We start from the raw sequence: 27334 nt of genomic DNA, 5'->3' as shown, positions 1-27334 counted from the left end.
CACAGTGATGCAGTCAGAGCAGAAGAATGGCGCAAGATGAGAGCTCACCGAGTTTCCTTCACTTATCAATGAGAACGAAATCGACATGTTTCGGATTTTGTAGGGTTTTATTTTTTGCAATCTTTCATTTAGCTCAAGCAAACAAACAAGGTTTGTATTTGGATTCAGAATTATGTCCTAGCTAGCCCACTAGCTTGTGATTGTTATTGCTTAGCTAGCTAGCTTGTCAGCCAGCTGAGCTAGCCAAACTAAGCCCAGCAGTGGTGCTCTCTCACACTGTCAGATCTGTGAGGGAGCTAGCAAGCCAGCCAGTTAACATAGTATCTTGGCTAAATGGATTGCCTTGTTTCTCTGTGATTGGTGTCACACATGTTAAATCAGTTTTCTAACCAACTTGCCAGCTAGCCAAATTGCTTGCTACCGTCGAAGTGCTTGTTGGATCATGATCTCGGTGTATTGTTTTGGTAGCTAGCCGTTATCAAATCTATACGTACCCGACAGCCAAGCCAGCTAGTTTGACCAGTGAGTGAGGCTATGGTCTCAACTAGCTTGTCGGATATGTTTATCTGTTACTCTAAACTGTCAAACTAGCTTGTCAATTGACAATTGCTGTATCCACGCCTGTATGGTTTTAACTGTCAGTTGTTATCTGACCCTGATCTTTTGAACCAGGAAATAAGTAGTTAGTTACAGGTATGCTGTTCTTGGCTTGCTAACAACAGACCCCACTTCCATTCCCAGTAGATGTTTAGTTAGTAGTAGTGATGATATGCCAGGTTAACGTTATGCATCGTCTCAGAGCATTGGTAGCCAGCCATCCTTATCTGTACTTAATCGCTCGCTACATTTGTTGCAGAAAGTACTATATCTCTTGTCAGTCTTGTTAAGTTCACATTTATTTTATGTTCTACTTGATGTGATAGCTAGCCTAACTAGGCATATAAAGACTAGCCTATTTCATAACTACATTTTGCACCCACAATGTGATTCCCATTCACATTATAGCAACTTCTCAGATAAAAGTTTACTTTTTGAGCAGACAACAATGAATTTGCTTTTTAGTCAACTAAAGTGCATTGTGCAATTAGTGCATTGAATATGTTTTAGATAAACAAGTCAACTCAGTAGACAGAACATTCGTTTTTGAGTATGTGTGTCTCTTTGTTGCTTTGCCCTAACTACCCATGATTATTTGTTTGTTTGTTGTGCTTTGAGTCTGGATGGAGGTCTTCTTTATAGTTGCATGGAGAACCATGTCCTTTCCTGTCTCTCGTCATACATGTTTATGAAAGATTAATAACCTCTCTTGTTCATCATTGCACTGTAAAAAAAGAAAGACAGTTATTTGGAATTAAGTTATGAAAATGTTTTGAACAGCAATACAGTGGTGCGAACTTGTGAAGTAGTGGGCTGAATGTAAATGTGACCACTTCCTGTCTAAAATAGGCTGCTTCCTCTGTTGCTCAAGCACAGAATGTTCATGAAATGCACCGAAAATGTATCTGCTCACTTCTGCCCATTATAACACAGAAAAAGGGACATTTTGCTTTCCTTTCATTTGTCTTGTTTGGTTTAGACCCTCCCTTTGTCAACCTTGCCAATTTTGTTTACATTCTTTTTTACAGAGAGTATATTCAGCATAAATAACTGTTGACTATTTGTCTTCACAGCTTTCATCCAATCAGACACGATCTTAGAAGTATTTCATTTTGGTGATGGAGGCCTCTTGCAGGTAACACACAGCCTTCTCTGTGTTTTTCCCCTTCCAGTCAACCACACAGACCTACATAAATGACCTTTGCATACATTCTTGTATTTGTTATTTCTCAGAAGGAGTGATGTTTAGATTCTTATCTTCCTCAACTTTCACTTCCTCTTCCATATCACTCATCAGCTGTATTTTGACCACAGTGATCTGAATATAAGGATGTAAGCCTTTATCAGCCTTTGGTTTCATGATGTTTGTTATTTTAACAGGACAAACAGTAGGACAACAGTAGTATTTCTGAAACCAACTCCTGAAATCTCCACACCCCACCATTGTTTACCTTAGATTGTATACTACAAAGTGAGCTCTCTCTCTATATAGGATTGTCTGAAGTTATTGGTTGAGTTATCATGTAGTTCAAGTTCCTTGCTTCATAGTATACCCCTCAGATGAGAACCTAGTGGCCAAAACACTCAAAACATAATTACATTTGTTGGTGAAGCATGTTTTATGTAAAAAAAAAAAGAAAAAAAAAAAAAGATGTATACAGCTGTGAATGTGATGAAATTGTGTGACGTATCAGAATGTTGTAGCTCAATTAAGTCTTTTTGTTTAAAACTTGTAAAGGAATAATTTGATGATCACACTTGTTTACTTTGAGGCTAGTGTCTTATTAGTCCATACCATCATGATGATGCAATGACAAAATACATTAAATAAAAATCAATCATTCAAAATGATCAGATGATGAAGTGCACAATCAGAAGATGCATGTTTTTTGTGTTATTTCAATCAAATTTTGTATGTCAGAATTGGAAAAACCTCACGTTCAATCCTGAAATGTCTATGAAGTGTTTAACTTGACTTAGTTATTTAGATCGCCTAAATATCTGTAATTTGTTCATTACCTGAAATTCCTTGTATTTATTTTACAGACAGAGCCTGAGATTGACCTTAATTCATATCATCAAAAAAGGTAAGACCTATTGAATTGAATTATTCCCTTTGAATGCACCAACTGTATCACCACTTCAATGAGACTTACTTTTGTTGTTGCAGTCATAACTAAATTAATGAAGTACTTCATTGATGGTGCTTAGGTAACCAACACACGGATGATTGTTTGAAGCATTATTGCCTCAGGTAACACATACTAACATAATATGCCCCAATTACCTGTGTAGCAGGTAGTGTAATTACTCTGTCATTGTTCTCTGACATTGTTCTCATTCTGTACATTTATGGTATAGTCTATCAGGAGTTACACAAATTGAATAGTGAACAGTCATTGTCCCATAAACTTCGGTATTAGGCAATAATAAAACAAATACTAATGCACAGTTAAAAAGCATATAGTAACTACATATATGCAGAACCTTCAAGGAAGGTTTGACAGCATCATGTTTTATTACCTCACTTTTGAGCGTTAGTCATGTGACTTTGAGAACGCACAGTACTGTGATGGGCGGGTGTGAGATTATTGTGGGAGTGCCACACCTTGTTCTCATTTCCAACAATCCTGTCCTTCGCTAAGAGGTGGGGTTGACTGAATGTTGGTTGCCTGGTTGTTGGTTGCTGTGGAGGTGAGGGTGTGTGGGTTTGTGCATCACAGTCTAGGCATGTCAGTATATTGGCTGTTTTGTGAGTATGGACTATTGGAGGAGAGTCTGGATTGTCAAAGTTCACAACCATTGTGGATCACAATGCAGACACAGAAGTCAGATAAATGGTGCATTTTAATGCAAGGTGTAAATGCGAGCTGGCAAGATCCAATTGTTATCAGGTCATACATGATCCGATCACGTGACGCATGTTAATGCAAGTTGTAAATGGGGTCTTTGAGAAAGAGTAGTAGATTCTACAAATCCTCATTTTCTTAAAACACAGCATTACCCTATGGCTCAGTTATGAAGCCTGGGGCCAAATTACATGGGAGACTGCACTCTTCTCCTTCACTCACCTAAATTTGTATCTCAAGAACAGGTCTGAAAGCATTATGTGTGTGTGTGTGTGTGTGCGTGCGTGCCCTCTGTGCTCCGTGCTTTGGATTCCTCAGTCCAGTTAAACTGCCTGATTGTCGGTGAAGTCTCGTTGTTACCCACAGCCAATGACAGTCATCCAGATAAGAGGCCTGTCTCTTCTCTTTGTAAACACACACACACACACACACACACACACACACACACAAATATATGAGTCGGCTACCTTAGGTTGGGCAATCTGTGTTTGTGTGCTAGTAACCTTATCTACATACTAGTCCACACACTCATCAGGCAGAAATGCCAGAACAGTGACTTCACTCGGTCAGATGGGACAACAGAAAATCTGGGGAGAAAGTAAACCAGGGCCCGGCCCTGCACACTCTGAATGTTGTGTTAGTCTTCGTGTTGCTTGAGCATTTGCATTACTTCCATTATGGATTTTCTGAACCAGCAGCCCATGACGAGATGTTTGTTTGTCACATACTATAAACCTTTCCTATGCCTTTGGCAGTTGTTATCGACAGCAGCTGGTTTCCCTATTTCAGTGTTTTCCTAGCTCTATTTGAGTTCTTATCTATCTGTCCTTCGCCCCAAAGCATAAAACACCTTAGCATCAATCTTAATACTCATTGATTGGCTTCCTCTCCATATCTTGTCCCCTTCATCTGCACCTATCTGAAATGGCAATATGGAGCATGCCAGCTAGGTTATTTGAGCATACCTATTTAGCACATTCACATTAGGACAGGACGGGAGATTAAATTACTTCAGTCTAGTGGGTGGGACCCTCAGACCCTGTTGCTGTGCATGTTATGGCAGTTCTGTGTAGCTCATCTTGTGAGTTTCACTGGTGATCATCACACTCAGGCATGTGATCCTGTCCCACCTGCTCAGAGAAACCCTTTTGTAAAGTAACACAATCAGGTGTCAATGGGGTCCGGGAAATAATGTGGCTTTTGTATCCTGTCTTTTATTGAGTGCTGCTGACAGCTTTGTTTGGGGATGGATCTAATGTGTCCTGCTCCTACAGACTGGATTGTCCTCTGAATGCTTTAGATCATCAGAGCTTATGTCAACTTAACAGGCCTCTTGGCTCAAGCTCCGGTGTTTGTGTAAACGTGTTTCCAAAGGGCTATAAAATCTCTCCTTCCTGGAGCCATGGGTGGACCCGATTCTCACAGAGGTTAAGGAGTCAGAGGGAGTTGGTCACCTAATTGAAGCAGCAATTGTATCACATCACACGGTTGAATTGAATGGCACTGAAAAGACACTGAATTTGAAAAACGGTTCCTGAAAGAGCGTTGAGTTTTATGATTATTTTGGTTGGACTTTTTGTAATCGTTTCAGTAGGAAAATAATGAAATTGGAATAGAAACCCACCAATCCTGTTAGTCATTAAGTGCCTCAAAGCCTAACTTGATAATAGAGATCAATGTCCAGACTGGACGTGCACGTGTGCATTAGGCGTTCTGATAAGCTCAGGTTGTGGTTGTTGTCACGTGGGGCTGCAGGTGTCCTGTCTATTCCAACAAAGCGTCTAACTGCTCCAGTGAGATTACTGGTATTTCTCACATCTGAAGATGTGAGTTAGAATCATGCATATGAAGATCCATTGTGATTATTCTAAATGTCACCACTTCAGATCATCTTTACAACATGCATTCTTTGTGGAAGACGATGACCTGTTTGCACTGCAGCATAATGTTGCCCATCTGTAACGTCTATATTGTCGACATGAAGTTAATCTGCCACCTCAGTGACTCCAAGATTTCAGATATTGATTGCATTAAACACATTTTATTCAATGTTCCATTTTATTGATCTTTTCTCTGAGTAGCTCAGGCCTGTGTCGTATTCACCAAATCCACAGGCTCTAGGCCTATCTGAGGCCTTGAAGCCAGTGGTGCCCTTTAAAGTTTGCATTAGGTGGCAGAGACTAGCATTGCTCAACTTACAGCTCCAGGAAGTGGCTTGTGGTTTGTAGTTTTCATGCTGATGTACTTGTTCCTATTATAACCTTCACACTTCCACCCCTAAACGTCTGTATCTTTTGTTTTATTTGACCACTTTAGCTGTTTGCTGTCAATTAGAAAAAATAGGCTACTTCCCCCCTTTTGAATCCATTTTGTAGCATCTGGCTAAAAGAAATGTTTTTAGAATTGTGTAAATCAAGCATTTAGAGTCATTGCTTGTTATGTAATCTCTTTCCCAGACACTTCTGCCCAATATGCTGGTGGACCAATGTGTCAAACTTGGCCTTCACAAATACATTGTGAAAACCTCTTGACGCATAGCCATTGGCTTTACCATTCGTAGCCATTGGCTACCATTCATCATTCGTCTTTCATAGCACTTCGGGAACCCCAGGGCTTGCTCACCACATGCCTAGCTGTCGTTTGATTGGCTCAAATCAAATAATGACACACACTTTACTCAGTAATTCACTCCCATCAAGGCCAGGTTTTAGTCGTTGTTATTCCAGGCTCATATGCGCTGTGCGTTGAGTGAGTTTACTTATGTTGACTTTAACAGCCAGCCTAAAAGGCCCTGAAAGCAGTGAAAGGGTGTACAGGTGTTTTTTCTTTTTGAAAAGTATTACTCGCACATTGCAAATAAACAAGTGATTATGGCTTGGCATCACATGAGATTTGTAATTGTTTTTACCTGTCATTTTCCATGTGACCATTTGGAATAGCCAGTTTCCTTTGGATGAGACCCTCCACAGGACAGGACCGGACCGTAGTGACAGGGCTCATTCTGTGAGAGGACTGAAAGCTCTGCTGTACACACACACACACACACACACACACGGGTGTGTAGGGCTAGGTGACATTGTCTAAATATCATATCACAATTTAAAATTCTAAATATGTTTAATGAGTATGCATAACTTGTCTCAATGCATAGGTCATTTAAAACATTACCACCAAAGATACCGGGGGATACCCCTAAGCATTTAAACTTTCCTTTATTTTTTTCTGTCTTGCTGTACAGCGCATTGGGTTCAAGAAGTGCGCTTTATAAATCTGATCCATTATTATTAAACAATAACTTGTGCCTCTTTGTCATTGTGAATCTTCAGACAGTCACAAATTTGATAAGCCTATGCAGTGCATTGTGCAAAGGCCTGCCTGCCTGTCTGTCATCATCGCCATGAAGTCTGTTAACCATTCAGAGTAGAAAATGGCATGGGAAATGATTTTCCTGTGCTGGATACAGTATACTATTTCCTTTCCAGTCTCAATAACTTATAATCTGATTTGTCTCGATGGAAATGTGTCACGACATGTTATTAAAGCGTGTCAATCTCATGTCAATGCTCCGCTGTTTCGTCTCGCACACGTTCTCCACCGTTTTGCTGGTCTCCACCGTCACGTATGAAAAGCTGTTCATTTTACAGAGGAGCTGATGTTTCAATGGTGTCAGTGCGTTTTTTATATTCTTGTTAAACCTACAGTATGAATTAAACTGTTGCAGCACACAATCTGCACATGTTATGACAAGAGGAGCAAAACGGCAGTTTTGAAAGTGTAGTCAAATTCCATATGGCAGCATGGATCATACCAGTATAACAAAAAAGAACAGTATACCCCCCCAGCCCTAGGTTAGGGGGGTGTATGATTTACCCAGCTGAAGGTCAGTCTGACACTGCTCTGCTAGAGCATGTGTAGTGCACACAAACCAGTTGTTCCAGTGTAGAGCTATGACTGGGCTATTTGTACTCCCAGTGTATGTGCACAAACAGTCCTCTACATTTCAGCTAGCATTTCCCAGTCATTCAGATTAATTTAGCAGTAAATGCCTCTTGGACATTAAACGTGTTTAACAACTCAGCATACTCTGAACCATCAATCTGAACTGACACCTTAATGACTTGTGCTGTCAGCATGTATGTAAAGGGGTATTAAAATGCGATGTTCAGTTCTATGTTCCCTCTCCTGTGTGCTGGAAGCCATGTCAGTTCCATATGAAAGCCGTTGTTCTTTTAAACTCAAGGCCGGTATGTCTGAACAGAATGCATATGCAAAGACATTGGATAAATGTGACCTTAGACCTTTTGTCTTGAGTTTTGTAAAAAAAAAAAATAAAAAAAAAATTATGATTATTGTTGCTATTGCCTTCAAAACACAGGCTCTCTTTATTGTTTTAAAGTTAGAATATGAAATAGGTTAGTTGTGTTAAAATGATGAGCAGGAAAAATCTGTAATAAATCAGCTGTAGTTGCAGGGCTGGTTTAGCAAGCTCCCTTTCGCTGGTTAGACGCCCTGAGCACTCTCACACAGAGAACACAAAGAACAAAAATAGTGTGTGCGTAGTTTCAAATGCACAGAAGAATCTTTTGCAGTGTCTGTCTGACAGCGAGGCTGCAGCATGGTCACCATGCTATCCTGGCTCTTGTTCCCATTCTTACACCCCTATCCTGTCTCTCCCAGCCCACCTTTGGATCGTGGGAACAGCAGGCCCATACGCTTCGAGCCGCCAATGCTGGACTTCCATGAACAGTGAGTAAACCCCGGTCAACTAGTCAGCTACTCTCGTTGGATATCACAGCACGTGGCTACTAATCTATCCACTCTGTCCTTCCTGAGATTGCTGATTTATTTGAATATGTTCTCTTGGACATATGTCCATTTTGGTTTGAGGGAACTTTGGCCCTAATCCAGTCAATTACCGATGACAGGTTTCCCGGATAACGCAAACACATTATTCCTCTTGTGCAGCGAGAGTAAATGTGAGGATTCATGTCTGAAACAAAAACATGTCTGCCATGTTACCACTAATACACATTGGCGTCGTTCAGTACAGTTGTGAGGCGAGGCAGTTTAACCCACTCGCCACCAATGTGCCGCATTTGAGTTGTACATCCCTGTACACGTAATTTGACCAGGTCCACATCTCACAGGTGTTAGACCCTGTACTTATCTGTTATACAGTACCTTATCCGCTGGCTGTTTCCACAGTTTGATAACAGGAACCTGATACTTATCCTTGTTTCGTCAAGATCAGAAAAACTGGAAATGCTAATGCTGATTTTGTCTTTGATACCTGATTTGAATTCAGTGTACAGGATTGCAGGTGGAATCTGAAATGCCTTCAGCTAATTGATTAATATAGGTCTGTCTCCATATCCAGTTTCTATATGGTCTTGTGGCACTATATTGTTTTTGTCATATGTTTACCAATATGTTGATTTGATTAAAGGGAAATAACTCTTGGGGTTATGTTGCACATAGATCTGTCCTCTCCTGACAACTCTCTCCCCTCCTGTTCCCAGGCCTGTTGGAATGCCAAAAATGGAAAAAGTTTACTTGCACAACCCCAGTCCAGAGGAAATAAGCTTGATATCCATATCAGCAACAACTGCACATTTTCACGCCTCATTCTTTCAAAACAGGGTAGGTAAATAGTATTGATCTCTGGGACTGGTCAATACTCAAAGTGAGTTTGGTGATTTCCTGTCAAATCTTGCTATTGTTGCCAATAAAGCTGTTATTATAGGTGACGTTTAACATTCACATTAAAATGAAGCAGGTCCACTATCAGGTGTTCCTCTCTGTTATTGACTGGTTTCATTCAACATGTCTGGACCCACACACATTTGAAATCACACCCTAGACCTTGTTTTAACCTATGGAATTTGTGTTTTGAATCCAACCCCCATAACCCTCTCCTATCAGATCATTTTCATCACTTTTGAAATGAAAATGGACCCAAATAATTTTCTAGCGCTCTATCATGCTGACACCACAAAGGTTCATTAACAGCCCCCAGCCTCTTAGCAATCCGTACTCTGAGCTGCTGGAGCCCTTAGACAAAATACTATTACAGATGGATTTAACTCATTGCTGAGAAAACACTCTACTGTTGCCCCTCTTAAAGCAGTACTTTACTCAAATCATTTTCAAGTCTATATTATCAGTTCACCATAAGCATGGTCCCTGCATGTCATCATTTTGTGCATTAAATCCTCATAGATATCTTAATGACAAATTTCTATTTACTTCCCTGAATAGTGATTTCATGACCTTTTGCATAATCAAATCACTATAACAGGAAGTAAATAGGAGTTTGAAACTTGCACATTGGTGTACTCAAGAAACACGCACTTGTAAGATGACGACATGGAAACTTGAACAGAAGTGGAGCACCACCAAACTGTCTTTCCAGGCAAGATGGAAAACTAATCTAGCACAATAAAAAGCAAGCCCTAAACTCGGCAAGGTCATCCCATCTCTTTGAACTTCAATGAACTAAAATAGACATTATCCTATTTAATACGGTCACCAAACTGACTAAAAAGTCACTCCTCTAAAATGGTGAAGTATCGTCCCATTTTAACTGTTCCAATCTCATACATTTATTTAACAATCACAATATCTACCAATTGAACCCCGCTTGCAGTACAATATTTGTATACAACCATCCATTTCGTATATGGGATACCGTAGAGATGAGAAAAAACATGGCTGTGTATTTGCTCTACCCTCGGGTAGGGGTATTTGTCCATTAGCTTAATAGCCTACATGTGATTTGTGCAAACAAGAATAAGCCCTGTGTTTTGGAGTGACCACAGGGCATATTCTGTCACCCTGATGATGTAGCCTGACCTGCTTGTTTAGTTTGCTGAAGTGCTAGTGTGGATGTTCTCAAACACAAGTCATAAGATAGTCCTTGGTCATTGCTCAGCGAGGTTTAGCAGATAGCAAACAGTTCTGGGAATGTAAATCAGACATTCTTGGTCAACCTGCTTTGATGTTGAACTGGGAGAAGTTATGTGGTCGGTATGATTTTGCACATGTCCTTGTTCTTGCCACTGTGATTCAGTACATGGGAGCTGGGGGATTTCTAGAATGAAAAGGACTACCTTTTTATTGCCCTGACGAGAGCAAATGATTATATAATGACGAGGATCAAACCATTTTCAGTCAGTTCTCTCATTGCTAATTGGCTGGTTACATTACCTTCAATTCCAAAAGTAGCTTGTCCTATTGATGTTAAATTTGTATTGGATAAGCCATTCTTTTTTCACAATCTTTAATCTTCTTTCTTATTTTTCTCTCTAGATAATTCCACCAGGGGGGAATACATCGTTTGATGTGGTCTTCCTTGCTCGAGTAGTAGGGAATGTAGAAAATACTTTATTTATAAATACCTCACATCATGGAGTGTTTACATATCAGGTTTGTATTGAATACATGTTTTCTACCTAATGTCTATATTAGTCTATACTGAAAGGTAAAATCTGGAAGATATTGATCAGGGGTGGACAATCTTGCCCTGCAAAGGCCAGTGTGGATGCAGGCTTTTGTTCCTGCCAGGCAGTAACACTGGTACATCTGATTCCTTTAGTCGAGTCTCATTTGAAAACTATGATAAGTTTCTTGAGTAGAATTGGGCATGATACTCCTTGTCAGGAACAAAAGTTGTTACACAATGCTCCTCCCTGGGTAAGATTGCTTTAGCCCTAATCTAAATACAGTAGATGACTGACATGTGTTGTGCTTTGGTGCTCTACAGGTGTTTGGTGTGGGCATACCCAACCCTTACAGGCTGCGACCTTTCATTGGGGCCAGAGTCCCAGTCAACAGCAGTTTCTCTCCACTCATCAACATCCATAACCCACACAGTGAGCCACTTCAGGTAACACCCACCTCCTCTCTACTCTCCACTTTGTGGCCCCCACACACCTAGAAGACCATTTTCACCTTACATGAACACATTATTCAGACAACTGGCCATAGATAGTATATATATATAACAAGAAAGCATAAAGGAAATAGATACCTGTACCGTCTCCTAAATAAACACATGTTGAGCAAAGATGTAGCAGTTGCAGTGCTAATAGCCATAAAGCAGAGACTTTTCAGACAGGTCATTCTGTCCCCCCCCCCTTCCCTGTAGGTAGTGGAAATGTACTCCAGTGGAGGGGACCTGCACTTGGAGCTGCCCACAGGCCAGCAAGGAGGCACCAGCAACCTGTGGGTGCGTATCAAGACAGTCATTGGGGAATAATTACAGTTCATAATCCTGTCACCTGCATGTATGTGTAACATACTGTATATTCTAATGTACACGATTGGGGATTGCGTGAAGTCAGCTGTTGAGGCCGAGAGGCAATCTGCCCTGAAAATCAACAATCTGATGTGTGCACGTCCAGTCCTTGAGGTCTTCATTGTTTGCTGTTTTTTATTCAGGCATTCTGATAAGAGACTGGATAATATCAGGTGTGTGTGTGAACTCAGTGAAGTACAAGGGGAAACCAGCAAGACTGCAGCCCTCAAGGACTGGGCGTCAACTGGTCCCATTTGAATAAATGGTGTGTGTTTGTTGTTTATTCCTGCCCTTGTGAATCTCAGGAGATTCCTCCTTTCGAGACGATCGGGGTGATGAGGGCGAGCTTTTCCTCGCGAGACACAGACAACCACACAGCCTTCATCAGGATCAAGACAAACGCCTCTGACCCCGACCAGTTAATCATCCTCCCCCTGGAGGTGGAGGTCACCTCAAGTACGTCTCTCACCTTCTTTTCAGCTATGTCTCACGGCTACGTCTGTTAGACCTGGATCTTGAGCCACATACTGATCCATCTATGTTGTTGTGTTGCCCCTCCCCCCCAGCACCGGGAATTTACTCCTCCATAGAGATGCTCGACTTCGGTACGCTGCGTTCACAAGGTACAGAACATCTATCTCACGTTTTATATATTTGTGCTGTCCGACTGGTCATGGAAGTGGTTATTCTTAAACTAGTCAGCTATTTCTGAAAAACGTTGTGCGTTGGTTGTTTGTGAAATGTTGTGAAATGTTACTTGGATGATCTCCGTTTGTATGTATTATTAATTGTTTAATGTTTTACAGATAAACCAAAACAATTGAATTTGCACCTGCTCAATTCGGGATCAAAAGATGCACAAATCACAGTGAGTACAATTATTGTAGTTTAACCTAATTTATCTCTTGGCAAACAATGGAGGATATTCATTCATTCATTCATTCATGTGTTGATCACGTTACTTAACACCCTCGTTCAGCTATCATGGATATTACCTTTTACAGAGTGTTCGAGCAACACCGTCAAATGATGCCATTACAATAGACTTCAAGGCAATCACACTCAAAGCTGGAGAGAATAGATACACCAAAGTCGCAAGTATTAATTATGATGGTAAGTGATTTATTATTTTTAATTTTAAGGGTTAGTTATTTTTACAGGGTTGTGCCAAGGGAGGAACAAGGATGCAGGCTGAGATACTTTTAAACAACAATTTAACGTCTAACCTCCCACATTAAACTGAGGGTTGGATCGTGTTACTGAGTTCTCTGAGTTCTGCGGTAACAACCCTCAAAACCATGAAATTCCTGTCACTCGGTGTCAGTTAGACTTGCCAAGACCCACCCCTTGGTGTTAATTACTCACTCTAGGTGGAATTTTGCTTTCAAGGTGGAATGCCGGTCAACACCAAATAAAATTTCTGCTCTGCGTCTAGAGATGCACCCAAGCCAGCAATAAACTCAATCACCCTGGTCTTCCAACCATTGACTTTGAATTTGAATGCCATGTTGATGTTTTGCTTTTGTTATGTAGCAGGCTATGATGAACGATGTGTGCATCAGTAACCATTGCTTCTGCTTTTTGTTTTCTCAGCATCAAAAGTTCAAAAGCCATCTCAATCCACTGGTAAAATCACTGTGAAAGCAAAAGAGAAAAGCTACTCCAAGCTTGAAATCCCATACCAAGCTGAAGTTTTGGAAGGGTACGGGCCCTGTCTGATTTGGTCAATATAATACCAAAAAGTACTCTCTGTGTACTTTCATTTGACAATTATACATTTTTCAAAGCCTCCTCCTGAGGCTTATAGAAAGAGTTTTCCACATTTGCTTGCAAAACAGAAATTCCTATATTTAAATGGTCAGTTTTTTTTATTTTTATTTTTTATTAATATTGGATACATTTTTGGAGTATGGTCCAAGCTATCACTTGGCATCATTTGAAACATTGTCCACTAACTTGATTCTCCCTCTCTTGAACAGGTATTTGGGATTTGACCATACGGTCACTTTGTTCCACATCAGGGACAGTGTAACGGAGCCCATGGTGAAGCCCATTCACCTGACCAACACCTTCCACTTTACCATCCGTGTCCATGACGTGGCTCTGCCAGAACAAGCCAAGACCATGTTCACAGTGAGCATTGCTAGGCTACCTATGTACTGTTCACAATACCCATGATGTTGAAGTTCTGGGACTGAACAAAAGCTTGCACACACTGTAGCACTCTAGGACCAGAGTTTCCCACCCTGCCCCTAACCTGTTAGGAATTCCTGGGTTCATCGAATGACCTCTCTCAGCCCCCTCTCGCTCTCTGACTTATTCTGAGCTGCCGGAGCCCATTCTGAGACCAAAGTGTTCACGTTGCTGAGTATGTGAATGGCACCAGCAGCTTGTCGTAAGACAAACAAATAAATCTGTCTGCCGACAGAGAGACAAGAGGGCCTGATCAAGCATCCTGTAACTGAAAATAAAATATTAAAACATTACAGTAAAACAATGAAAACAGCAGTCATTCACCTTAACATTGACCAGTCATTTACCCTAATATGCTTATGGAAAATTACCTAAACAGATCATCACATAACAATCACAATGTTTGTTACACATGAACTCAAACCATTAATTTTCCATTTCAATTTTCCATACTGTAGAAACATAATGTGAGGCTGCTCATGAACTTTCGGTGCAACATTACTGCCTGGTTAATCATACAGTAGGTTCTCTAAACCCCTGGAATCTCGCTAAACTTGAATGTCCTGTGAAACACTCCACAATACTCAAAAGGGGACAAGGGAAGGGGGGAATTGTTGTTGAGGTTAGCTTCCATTGCCATCAATTCTAGGTCCCTTAGGCACTACAAGCTATGACTGCAGGTAGCTAAACAGGTTTTTGGCGCTGTGATCCTCAGGTGCAGAACTTCAGCGAGCCGGTCCTGATCCCACCTCACGAATCACGCTACATCTTTTCCCTCCACTTCCGGCCCGTCCGCCCCTCCACCCACATCGACAGCAACATCCTGCTGGTCACCAATGCCTCGAAGTTCCACCTGCCCATCCGCGCTTACACAGGCTTACTGGAGGTACACACACACTTGCAAAATCACCTGCAAATGCACACACATACTGGAAATTAGAACTTTGTTTTGGTTTCTCTTTTACAAGACCTGTTTTAATTCTTACTACTCTGTTGTGTTTTTATTAACTCTCTGTTTTCTATCTATCCCCTCCCAGCCGTTTGCTCTGCCCCCCAGTCTGCACGAGCACTTCCTGGACTTTGGTGTCCTCAGTGCCACTGACACCAGCAGCATCCTGTTTGTAGTTATAAACAGCAACCCCATCGAGGTAGGCCCACCCCAGATAGTCTTTGCTTCATAGAATTAGAAATCATTCCTAACTTCTGTTACACAGGATAGGTGGAAGCATATAGGAAAAACAGATTTCACTCCTCCAGTTCTTTTTTTTTTACTGTGTGAAAGTTGCTAACGAGAGGAAGTAACAGAAGCCTATCTGGATATTTTTGATTCACCCCCCTTTCTTTCTCTTTCTCTTTCTCTCTCGCTCTCTCTCTCTCTCTCACACTCACACACAACCTTACCTATCTCCCACATCTGACACACACACCCAGCTGGTGATCCGGCCGTGGCTAGTGACAGGGGAGAGTGTGAGTGTGGAGCTGTTGAAGATTGAGAAGGGGAACAGGACCACAGTGCTGGCTAAGACCAGAGAGCTCCAGAACTCCTCTGCCTCACCACACAAAACGGTAACTAGCTGCATCACACATGGGGAGTCTGGTCTATGTTCGGCGGCCTCAAAATGGGAAACATTTACAGAACATTAGAATAGAAGAATTTGAATTATTATTGAGCAAGTCCAACAACTGTAGTGTCTCCTTCATTTCATATTTTATGTCTACCGAATTTGACTTTGCATTAGCTGACATTCTAGCACAACTTGATTTGAATTTGTAGTGTTTGAGTGAATCAAAATGGGTTGGATTTGTTTTAATGGGTGGATGACACAGTGAATGTGTGCTTTGTTCCAACGATGGTCAGGCTGTATATTATTTGGGGAAGTAAGTCTCCCCCCTAATCTATTTGTATCCTTTTTGTTGCTCATCTGTCTCTTTTTCCTGTGGCGTCAAATTTGTTTACCATTTGTTGATATTTGTCATGTGAATATTGGTAGTCACTTGCTTATTTTGCTTAATTTAACTTAAATAACATTATCAAATCAGGGGAAGAGTTGCTTGTGTTAAGTTAGAAACATAATGCCCCATTGTCTGCTGGCACACACAAAAAGCCTTTGTCTAAAGTAGCTCAGGGAAAGTACATGAAAATCAGGCTGAAGGCTTAGTCATCCTCCCCACGCACACAGGTTATCTTAGCTTCTGGCTACTACGCTATGTTCCGCGTCACCCTGGTGACCAAGGACCTAGAGGGGGCATACGACGGAGCCATACACATAACAACAGACTATGAGGTACGTCTGTTCTAATCTGTTTCTAATCTTATTCTGTTCTTTTCAGTAACTTAATTCTAAAATATTTAGTAGGTGGTGCATAGACATTAAATGGATAATGTTTTTTTTGTTTTTCCCCATAAAGGACTTAACTGAAATAAACTGATTTGTTTTTTTGTTCATCGTAATTCTAAGAGTGCAGACCTTTTTTTCCTCATTGACCGTTTCTGGTCTATGCACCACCTACTCAATTTAACTACCAGTGTAGTGGATTTTGTAATGATTTCAAGGCCTTAGTCATGCTACATAATTACAGAGTTAAATTAGCAAAGTAAGATTTTCATTGTGTGGTGTAACTGTCTGTTTACTGTGCATATGACTAATAAATATCTTGAATCTTAAATCTCAACTAGCATCATAATTGACACCATTTTTGTCTTTCATGTTTTCCAGATATTAACGATACCTGTGAAAGCGGTCATAGCAGTGGGCACATTGACCAGCTACCCGGAGCATATTGTTTTCCCACCATCTTTTCCGGTGAGACCACAGTAATTATAGCCGTAGCAATTTGGTACCAACTTTGTGCATATCCTAAACCTTTGCATTAAATGCTTGAATCAACAGTGTTAAAGCAGAGCAATACATTTCAACACCCTAACATATTTTATTTTGTCATCCACCCCCAGGGTAAAGTAGTCCAGCAAAGTTACAGTATCGTGAGCTCCTTCTCTCAGAGGGTGAGACTCCAGCACATCCACTCGCTGACCGACGACAAGCGCTTCTTCTATAGGAGGCTGAAAAACAGCCGAGACGAGCTGGAACCCAAACGCAAGTCAAAGGTACAGTATGACTCAAAACAAAGCAACAGAAAACAGCTTCCCAATGCAGCGCTCAGATTTCCAGAGATTTATGATTTAATGTTGTATGTTCTCTCTCAGGTTGCAAAGATATATTTTGATGCCAGTTTGCAGTGTGGCGATCACTGCTATGTAGGAGTACCATTTGTTCTGAAATGTAAGTATATCTAGTTTGGTTATTGTTGATTTTTTAATGGATTTTGCTTTGTCTGCTGCTGCCCTTGCTTAACTTTTTGAAGTGTTGTAATGTGGGCTTCTTTTACAACTTTCAGCTGAGGCCAGACCACCCGGGCTCTTAATGCAAGAGGATATGTGGGATGCTGACGTTGATTTGTATAAAATGCTTCGCAAAAGATGGAAAGAACTGAAGGAGAATTCAGGACACATGTAAGTTGTTAGATCATATGTAGGGTCTGAAGTTTTTCCTAACCACCTGACCTGACCAAGAAACTACAACTAGGGCCCTGATTTTTCCCTGATCAGATCACATTTTCAGGCAAAATTCCTGGCCCTGATCAAAAGCTGTGTCTCTCTGAGCTTATTACATTGAACCTCTCTAGAAACTGCCGAGTCTGTTAATCAAATGTTTATCATTTGAAATGTGTTTTTGTTTTTGTCCAGGGTGGAAGCTGTGTTTGAGGTTAACGCTGACCTGCAGAAGAACGTGCAGACTAAAGTATCAGCCCAACTGAAGTGGCCTTCAATAATAAATTCCTCTCGCCAGCTCCTTTTCCCCCTTACAAGTATCAACAGCTCCTCTGTGAGTTGACTCCCTCTCTCTGTCACCTCTTACTACTGTGTAGCTGATGATAGCCAGCTATTTCTAGTTATCTTAGCATTGTACATGGTATGTTGTTAGCTTAGCATTGTACATGGTATGTTGTTAGCTTAGCATTGTACATGGTATGTTGTTAGCTTAGCATTGTACATGGTATGTTGTTAGCTTAGCATTGTACATGGTATGTTGTTAGCTTAGCATTGTACATGGTATGTTGTTAGCTTAGCATTGTACATGGTATGTTGTTAGCTTAGCATTGTACATGGTATGTTGTTAGCTTAGCATTGTACATGGTATGTTGTTAGCTTAGCATTGTACATGGTATGTTGTTAGCTTAGCATTGTACATGGTATGTTGTTAGCTTAGCATTGTACATGGTATGTTGTTAGCTTAGCATTGTACATGATGCATATAGAAGCTGATGGTGAGGTTCCTGTTGACCAGCAGTCCTCTTTTCTCAGGAGGTGGAGGTGGTCTTAGAGAACCTGGCAGATGTACCAGTCTATGTTCAGGTCCTTCCATTGGCGCTGTACCCCAACCTCACAGCTGTCACTGACAAACTGGCACAAATGTGAGTGATCTCCTACACACACACACACACACGCAATGTTGGCCAAGATGTTCTAAGTGTGTCTTTTTGTTTAGCCTTAAAGCTTTGTTTTATCGCCATGTTTACATTTGCTCTGTAACCCTTGACTTCAGCTTTCCCCTGGAGAGACTTCCACACTTCAACCCCAACACACTGGAGTTCCAGATCCACAGAAACCATGCAAGTCCCACTGCACTTTGCACAAACGTATTCGGACAAATAACACTTAAGTTAAATGCTGTTCATCCCTGGACGTTCTAAACCAATGTTATTATTGGTAGTGCCCAGAGTCTTTCCTGGTCAAATCACATGGGCTAAATTTACTTAAGCCTGAGCCTGGAATAATTTTCCTTCCACTTGCAGACGTCTTTGGTCAAGGGTGGAGTGGGCTTTGCTGAGGGCTCCACTCAACCGTATGTTTACAACCTGCCACTGCAGCCAGAGGAAGTCAAGACCCTCCGTGTGACATTCTCCCCCGTCAGCAACCACACCGTCACCTCTCTGCTTATTCTCAGGTACTCTCAGAAGGGCAGTCTGTGTTAACTGCTTGAGGTCAGGGACGCTCTGGTAACTGGTGCAATGTGACATTTCAGCAAGCTCTTAAAATCAACACCTGTTAGAGATGGGGAGAGATGAGCTCTGAATGTCTTTATTAGGTGGAAGATCCTCAGGAGCAGTGGTAGAATGTTGTTTTAATGATTCCACAGATTGAGGTCAGGAACAGGCTTTGAACTGTGGTATGCACTGTCTTTACTGCAAACTCCAGTGTGCCTCTTAAAATCAACACCTGTTGGAGTGGTGGGTAGAGACATGGGCTATGAATATCTTTATTAGGTTCAAGATCCCAGGACCTGAGGTAAGATATAGGCTGCATGACCTCTGCTGCTCGTGGGTTAAAGGCCAACTCATCCGGGAACATGATATCTTTTACAGGCTAAGAGAAGATATCAACTTCTCCTTTGGATATGTGTAAACCCTCCTGAAGTTTCCTTGTTAAATGCATTTTATCAACTAAGTGTGTGTGTTTGTGTGTGTAGGAACAACCTGACGGTGGTTGAGTTTCTGGTGGTTCAGGGTCGGGGCAGCTTTGAGAGGCTGAAGGTGGGGGGCAAGTCTCCAGGACCAGGGAGTTTTCTGAGGTTCAAGATGGCCGAGTCTCTTCTGAAAGGCTGCACTGACAGTGAGTGGTTTTGAACTATTCATTTTAACAATACAATGTTTCAGTAACCAATTTAACACTCAGTCTTCAATATTCAATTCAATAATTCTGTCATCTTTGCAGAAATTAAGTCAAAGGAACCCAACTTCACTCTCAAAAGATCCTTTAAAATCGAGAACACAGGCCAACTGGAAGTTCACATTCAGTCGATTGAAATAAATGGACGTGCCTGTGAGGGATTCGGCTTCAAAGTCCTCAACTGTCAAGAGTTTGCACTAAAACCAAATACTTCGAAAGACATAGTCATCCTGTAAGAAACCCATCATTAAAGGTTATATTTAGGTTTGCCTTCATCTATTTGACTTAATATATTTTTTTGCCACTTGAACATTTGTTGTTTGTGTTATTTATAGTAGGCTATGTTTGCAAGTTTTCTACAGCATGGATTAACAGATGTGATGGGTCATGGTAATTGGGTATTCTGCTCTGTCCAGGTGTAATCACCACCGTGTGTGTGTCTGTGTGTGTGTCTCAGGTTCACACCGGACTTCACAGCCTCTCGAGTGATCCGGGAACTGAAGCTGGTGACTGCTGGGGGCTCCCACTTTATGTTTTTCCTCAACGCCTCCCTGCCATACCACATGCTGGCATCATGTGCTACTGCCCTCCCCAGACCCAACTGGGAGCTAGAGCTCTATGTGATTATATCCGTTATAATGAGGTGAGAGGAACCCGTCTAGTAGACTCTTTCTCCACCTGTCATTGGCTTTGAGCATACGACTTGGCCAACACTTTTCAAGGTAGTGCATGTACGACCTGGGCCCTAGATCGCTGAACCTATTATCCTTCCACAAATTAGACTTACCTTTCAACAAGTGTAAATATCAATTTAACTAACTTTCTGGGGCATTTTTACAGAACGTCTTAATGCTGTAAAGACTTATGTTCTCACCTACTTCTGAACAGCTCCATGTTTCTGCTGGTGGTTGTAACGGCTTATCTGGAGGCCCTGGGGATTTGGGAGCTGTTCAAGAGACGCATGTGTTTCGAAACGTCCAACTCGTCCATGGAGACTGGGAAACCCTTTGACCTTAGGGCAATAGTACGACTGCAAAACGAAGCACAGTAAGTCTTGTCGAATTAATGTTTTGTCAAAGCCTTGTCTGATTGTACGTTATGACATGCATCTGAAATGGAGGAGGAGGAGGAGGGGGGGGGAATCCTATAGTCACTTTGAATATTAGAAAGGAGGACCATGTTGCTGATATCTGATATGGTTAGATGAGTAGATACAAGACGTTGAACGTGTAAATATTGCCACACGCCATATCATTGTGCATATAATATATTTTATAGGATATCCCATCATTATTTTTTTCCATCCCAGTTTAAACGGTTATGGAGAAGCCAACCACAGCTCACAGCGAGGAATGCCCAGCTCTGCCTCCAGGGCAGCTAGCAGGAACTCCAGAGGCGGGCACAGCCGGACCCCCAATACCATGCAAGCCACTGTACCCCCCTCCCAGCCTGTGCCCAAGGGCTCTGACTGCAGTCCGTCACCCAGCCAGCAGGCCAGCTGCAAGGCAAGGACCTCCAAGCAGCCCCAGACCCCCAGTCCTAACCCAGAGAACCTATCGCCATTCCCGGTGGTGCTCTCACCCCCACTCAGGGCCCACCTAGAGGGGGCACAGCAGCACAGCTCAGAGGACTCTGATTACGCCAGCCTGGTGGAGGCCATGGATAAAGACCTGGAGAGGCCAGAGTCCATGTCCGAGGAGCTGTTTCAGGATCAGCTTTTGTCTCAGAACGCTCAGGGCAAAGGTACTAGTACAATCACTTGTAGGGCCAGCTTTTTTACCTTGTGAGTTGACCAAAACTCCAGGCAGTGTACTCAGGGCCTAGACTTTTTCTTGGTCAGGTCATGTGGTCGGGGAAAACTCATGGCCCTAACTATGAGATACTTTATACTGTTCAAAGTGGGTAGAGTTGACAGAGCCTGAATGTGTTTCAATTAAGTATTATTGAATTGATCTGCTCCAAATTTCCAGCCAGTGGAACCAAAGGGAAAGTACAGCGCAAGCCCAAGGCCCAGAAGAAGAGAGAGGAGAGGGAGAGGACAAAGGGAAAGACTCAGGGAGAGGAGCTGAAGGAGGACAACGACGACAGCTCCTCCACCACCACAGAGACCTCCAACCCAGACATGGAGGCCAGCCTCAAAGGGGTACAAACAGACCCAGCCTTCTCTTTTTTACTTTATTTCTTTTGGGGATTACTGAAAGCCTATACATGCACCAGTAGTGTCATTGTAGTATAATTTCTGACTATGTTCAGTAGCCAAAAGCTTATCAATCTTCCTTTTATTCCAAACAGGAACTCATAAATAAGAAAGGCAGATCAAACACTTTGGAGAAGGAAAAAGAAGAGACAACAGAGCTGCACTCAAAGTCCAGGAACAAGAAGCCAGCCAATACAAAGGAGAAGTGCCAAATGGATGCTAAGTCTAGGTCAGAGTTGGTAGCATACACATTAGGCTATTCGAACTTGTGCATGTTTCTGTCAATTAGTTTCCAGATACTTGACTTACTTGACTTACTTGGCTAACTTGTAGAGCACAGGCCTCCACTATGTCTCACTATCGAACTCCGTTGTGGGCAGTCTTCTGGACTTCCTTCCAGGAGTTTTTGTTTTTTACATTCATCGTCTTTCAAATGTTGTTGTTTTTTTTAGTTCACTGGAGCTTCCATACGTCACACCACTGGAAAACAAACGTAAAACCTTTAGTTCCAAGTCTGTGGTGCACCAAGTGCTACCGAGCATTTCAGCAGCAGCAGCAGCAGCAGCAACAACAATGACTACTAGAGCTTTACCTCCTAAACCAAGAGGTCAGTCCTATGTTCTCATCGTCCCTTTTTTTCTAGCGTGTACCTGGAAAATATATAAAATCTAGGGCCAGGACTTTTTCCTGCCCCTGCACATATCAGGCCTTTGGTATGTTGCTTTATGTTTGAGTATAGTAACCAATGTGCCCTCTCTCCTGCCCCCGACCCTTAGTGCCCTGTGGGAAGCTAGAGGACCTGTGTCCTTCACCCCTGGATAAGTTCCTGTCCAACGACTCCATGCCAGAGCTGGGGAACAGCAGCGGCTCAGAGGGGGAGAAGGACACCTCCCCTCCTCCAGAGTGGGACTGTGTACCTCTCTACAAATCCAACAGTGGTGAGTTTGCTAACGGACAAACAACCAATAGCTGAACAAGATCTGTTACCTCATCTCACTAGTGTTTTTTTCTTGAGACTTTGGTTTTTAAAAGCCAGAGAGCACTTATTTTCCTTCGATCATTTGGGTGGGACTGGCTCGCTGGGTGGAACTTGCTTTGTGTTGGGGAGGGATCAGAGCATGGTCCCCATGAATGGGTTTATCTGCAGATTGTAAAGGCTTTGAGGTGGATGCTGCCACCTACTGGCGCCAGTACCTCTTGGTGGATTATACACCTGAGGCAACACTAGCAAGACAGGTAGCTTTAAGGAAAGAACAAAATACGACTTTGAAACCGAGAAGGCCCGTCATGGCACTCCCCATTGTCAGTTTATTAAGGGAAGTTTGCCTTCTAGCTTCTATAACTCAATGCTTTTGACTGAACTGTGTGTTTATGGAACATAGTTGTTATGTTTGATCTAGGTGAACCCTTTTGTATTAATGGTGAGTGTCACACTTAACCCAAAATTAGAGCCCAGAGTGTTTCCTAGTCAGGCCACAGAAAAACTCTTGGCCCTCTCCATAGTACATTATTATTAATATGAAGTGTGCGTCAGTCCCATCCTCAGTCTGACCTTTCAGTTTTGAAAACCAGATGGTAGATTTGAATGTAGTGTTGTTCTTTGGTTATATGAATGATCTGTCTCCCTGTGATCTCCCCAGCAATAGACAGTCTCCAGCAGTACTCCTTGCAGACCATGAATGCCGATCCCTTCCTGAAAATGCCCATCGGGACTCCTCCCCCAGCATCGCCCGGCTTGTCCTCATGCATCTCGTACGGTGGTGTGGTCAACTCCACCAGGTAAACATTTGGCTGGATCTTAGCTTAGAGTTAATCTGTATTGGAGGTGTAGCAGCCATGCGAGCTGTCCTCCCTAACATAGTCATTGTATATTGATGCAAAATCACACCTGTCCTTACAGCATAAACATTGAGGGAACACGCTGTGCGGTTTGCCTTGATCTGTAATTCATTGGAGCCATAGCCGTATCTATTTTATCCTAAAATAACACATTTTCTTTTAAAATTGTGGAATGTTTTCCCATGTCTCTTTTGTGTTTTTTAGTGAGGTGGCTTTCAAGACTGCACCTGGCAGTAAATGCAAGCTGACCAAATCAGTCTCCCTGCCTGGTCAAAATGGGAACCCCACTTTTGCTGCTGTGGCTGCAGGATATGACAAGAGCCCAGGTAAGTGTCACCCTGGCCATTGGTACTTCTACATTAGATCAATTCCAAACTGACCCCTAGCCCCAAGGACACTGTCTGTTCAGTATGGTCAACCGTCTGAACAGATGGCAAGGTTGAGCCATGGGAGTGTGTGTCCATGTCTGAGCCAGTGGTGCTGTTGTTCTCCCATCCACTAGGAGGCAGTGCAGGTAAAGGAGCCGTAAGCAGAGCAGACACCCTGGGGAAGACCCCGCTCTCCCACATGACCTCAGTGGAGAGTGACAGCTCTGACAGGTGATGCCAACACCCACCATTCTCACTCACAGGGAGACAAATTCATATCTGAGTTAAACCTGAATCCAAATTGCTGAAATCGATTAAGATTGTTAATGGGATGAACACATCTAATACATCTTCTATATGTCCTTAGTTCTGGACTATGGAGCCCCATCGGCAACAGCAGAAAACCAAGCTTGGCATCTGTCAACTCCTTCTCAGCATTTGGACCCAGCAACACGTTTAATCTGTCTGGAGGTAGGTGAAATAGTCCTACATATTAATTAATATTTAGTTTAGATCCCATGTGCACATTCTAAGTTTCTTTGTTTATGAATTTTATTTATTATTTAAAAGTTTTATTTGTCTTATGCATAGAATACAGGGTATACAATGCAACGAAGTGCTTAGGGCAAGCTATGTGTTATACTAGTGGATAATATATGCATCATGATTAACGTTAACAAGTGTTATGTCCAGTCTTCAGCGGGATGACATGTGGGAAGAGTGCGGAGCCCCACCAGAGCTGGCCTGAGTTCAGCCGTGCGGCTCCCCCCTCCGTCTGGCCCAGTGAGCCTCTCCAGCCCCTGCAGCCCTGGCCCTCCAGCTCCAGCTCCCCTGCCACCCCCACCACAGTAAGACCACAGCCCTCTCTCTCCCAGCATCCCAGTTCTCCACCCTCTCCCCTGAAGTGTGCACTCACTTGTAACTCCACATGGATTTAAAGGCATACGGGTGGTGTAACCTAGGCCTCTTAGGGTTCTGTTTATTAAATCAACATAATTGTACATATGTGGGAACAATTGTGAGATTGTAAGTTGTAAGTAAGAAAAAAAATAAAAGAAGTATTTCAGTTTTAACCCGATTTAATTTGTTGTATTTGTTTATGCTAGCACTGGCTATTTGCTCAGGACCAGGTGCTGATCAGCTTTCTTTTTCCTTCCTAACAATCAGTCAATCCTGGGCAGCAGCAGCCTGTGGTCCTCCAGCCCTCCCTTCAGCCCTCCCTTCAGCCCCTCCATCTGGTCCACCAGTGCAGCCTCCACCCTGCACTCCTTCTCCCCTCCCTCCTTCTCCCCGCCCTCCACTTCCCCCCTCGCCGATCTCATTGGCAGCTCGGACGACGGGAGCCCGGCACCAGCACCAACAGGCTCCTCCCCCAGTGATCTGAGCCCCGTCTACAACCCCTGGAGCATGTGGAGGCCCACCCTCAGTAGGCGGAGCTCTGAGCCCTGGCCAAACCCCTCCGATGGCAACACCACCGGCTGAATGGACTTCCCAGGAAAGGGGTGTGTTCAGGAGAGTGTTACGTTACAGACCGTTCAGACAGAAATGTGTAATGTAGTGCAGGTATGAGTTTGAAAAGGAGTCGTCAATTCTATACATTCATCATTTCTATCTGCATTGTTGTGAGTTTCACATTACGGAATACACCCCAAGTCTCACTCCACCACTGACAAATGGATATGTTCTCTTTGGCTTGAACTTTGCAAAATTCCCATTACATTATAAGGGCCATCAGTTTCTCCTGACCATGTAATCTGGCCAGGACAATCTCTGGGCCCTAGTTAGTTATGGCCCTGAGTTTTTCCTTGCTACCATATTTATGAACTTTTGAGTTTTTTGTGGTCAGGAAAATTGCTTCCTTTCGCCAAGCTTGTATCAATAAAACATATCACCCATGTCCTTATCAGACTACAAATATGTGGTGAAATGCTGCTTTTATTAGTGCAATCAGAGAAAAACCTAAGAAATAAAATGGCCCTTGTGGAGATGTTTTATAATTTGGTTCTACTGCATTGGGTTTGGCATTGTGCAGTAGGCATAGTATTACTTTTTGGAATCACCTTGTTTAAGCCTTATCATTGCTCAGTAAGAGAGAGTATCTTTGTTGGAGGGTTACAATCAGTTAAGAATGTGCTTCAGGGTTAAATGCCAATAATGGCTGTAATGGGAGAACTTGAATTTTAGTCATATTTTTGGTCAGCTGTTCAATGCTCGCTTTCAGTTTCTGTGCCCTTGCTAACCCTAAAACTCATTGCATTTTATGTTTTCAACTCAGCATTCATGGCCAGAATTTGTGATGTACTTTTAAGTTATTTTAAAGACCATGCTTGATTTTAAGTTTTTAAACAAACTTAGATAAAGGGGGTTTTCAGTTACCTTTCCTTTTTTCAAATTTGGATGAATCTCTGTTAATTCTTCGATATGATGGTTTGATTCCGATACAAAGCATCCTCTCTGACATGTTGAAAATGTGAAATTGGTCACAAAGTCAAAATAAAACAGTTGAGAAAGGTTTTTCATGGAGTGAAGTTAGTTGTGTGTGTGTGTGTGTGTCCCTCTCTCCCTCCCCACTCTCTCAGTCTGTGCCATCACCAGTTTAAATTACTGATTTAGTTTCCACTGGGTGGCAGCACATCCTTTAGACTAAGCAGTTAGCATTGGAAGCTTATTGGCTCATATTACACAGGACATCTGATATGTTGCTTACCAGTGCAGATGTACTGTGTATGATGCGTAGCACGGTTACACTGCAGTGGGAGCTCTCATGTTGCTCTCAGCATCTCTCACCACCTAGAACAACATTGTCAATATTCTTAGATGAGTTTTAGTATAAACACTCATGAGGTATGGATTATATATAACTGTAGGGTATATATAACATATATAAATGTTTGGATTACATCATCTTCAGCTTGTAGTGTTCTGAGTCTTGATAGTTGTGGTGATACAGAGAACAAACGATAAACTGACTTCAATCCAATTCAAGATTTATTAACGACCAGTCGGGATGAGCCGTATACGCATATACAAACTTCGACAAATTACATGAGTTTCACAGTTATCTTCTCATGCAGGGAGGGAGTCTTCCCTAACTCAACATATTAAAATTGTACATAAGGATTAAGACTTTTCTAAGTCATATATCAAAAGCCCCCCCCCCCCCCCCTCCATATCAGGCACAATGAAAACATAGACCAGCTGTGGCGGTCATTCAGAGGACAAACTACAAACTATACTATAGTACCATACAAGGATACAAAGGCAGTA

At 42.3% G+C, this 27334-nt stretch overlaps 1 protein-coding gene across 1 annotated transcript; it reads left to right on the top strand.

The window, feature by feature from the left end:
* Positions 1 to 26581, top strand: LOC310815562 (transmembrane protein 131-like). Its single transcript, XM_083685386.1, has 41 exons — positions 1 to 150; positions 1671 to 1732; positions 2644 to 2684; positions 8124 to 8192; positions 8966 to 9086; positions 10755 to 10871; positions 11209 to 11331; positions 11593 to 11673; positions 12048 to 12198; positions 12309 to 12365; positions 12549 to 12610; positions 12747 to 12855; positions 13336 to 13444; positions 13722 to 13875; positions 14651 to 14821; positions 14973 to 15083; positions 15367 to 15501; positions 16116 to 16220; positions 16653 to 16739; positions 16889 to 17041; positions 17141 to 17216; positions 17332 to 17446; positions 17681 to 17819; positions 18299 to 18408; positions 18540 to 18606; positions 18790 to 18941; positions 19464 to 19606; positions 19709 to 19895; positions 20121 to 20306; positions 20552 to 20710; positions 20973 to 21406; positions 21634 to 21806; positions 21956 to 22089; positions 22313 to 22467; positions 22637 to 22798; positions 23501 to 23639; positions 23904 to 24025; positions 24202 to 24298; positions 24435 to 24538; positions 24761 to 24915; positions 25235 to 26581. Exons 1-41 carry the CDS (start codon positions 27 to 29, stop codon positions 25547 to 25549), a joined length of 5466 nt encoding a protein of 1821 aa, XP_083541512.1. The 5' UTR covers positions 1 to 26; the 3' UTR covers positions 25550 to 26581.
* The last annotated feature ends 753 nt before the right edge of the window (positions 26582 to 27334 follow it).

Source organism: Argentina silus (assembly GCF_951799395.1).
Source record: "Argentina silus genome assembly, chromosome: 14".
NCBI classification, from domain to species: domain Eukaryota; kingdom Metazoa; phylum Chordata; class Actinopteri; order Argentiniformes; family Argentinidae; genus Argentina; species Argentina silus.
This window is presented reverse-complemented; position numbering and strand designations above follow the sequence as displayed.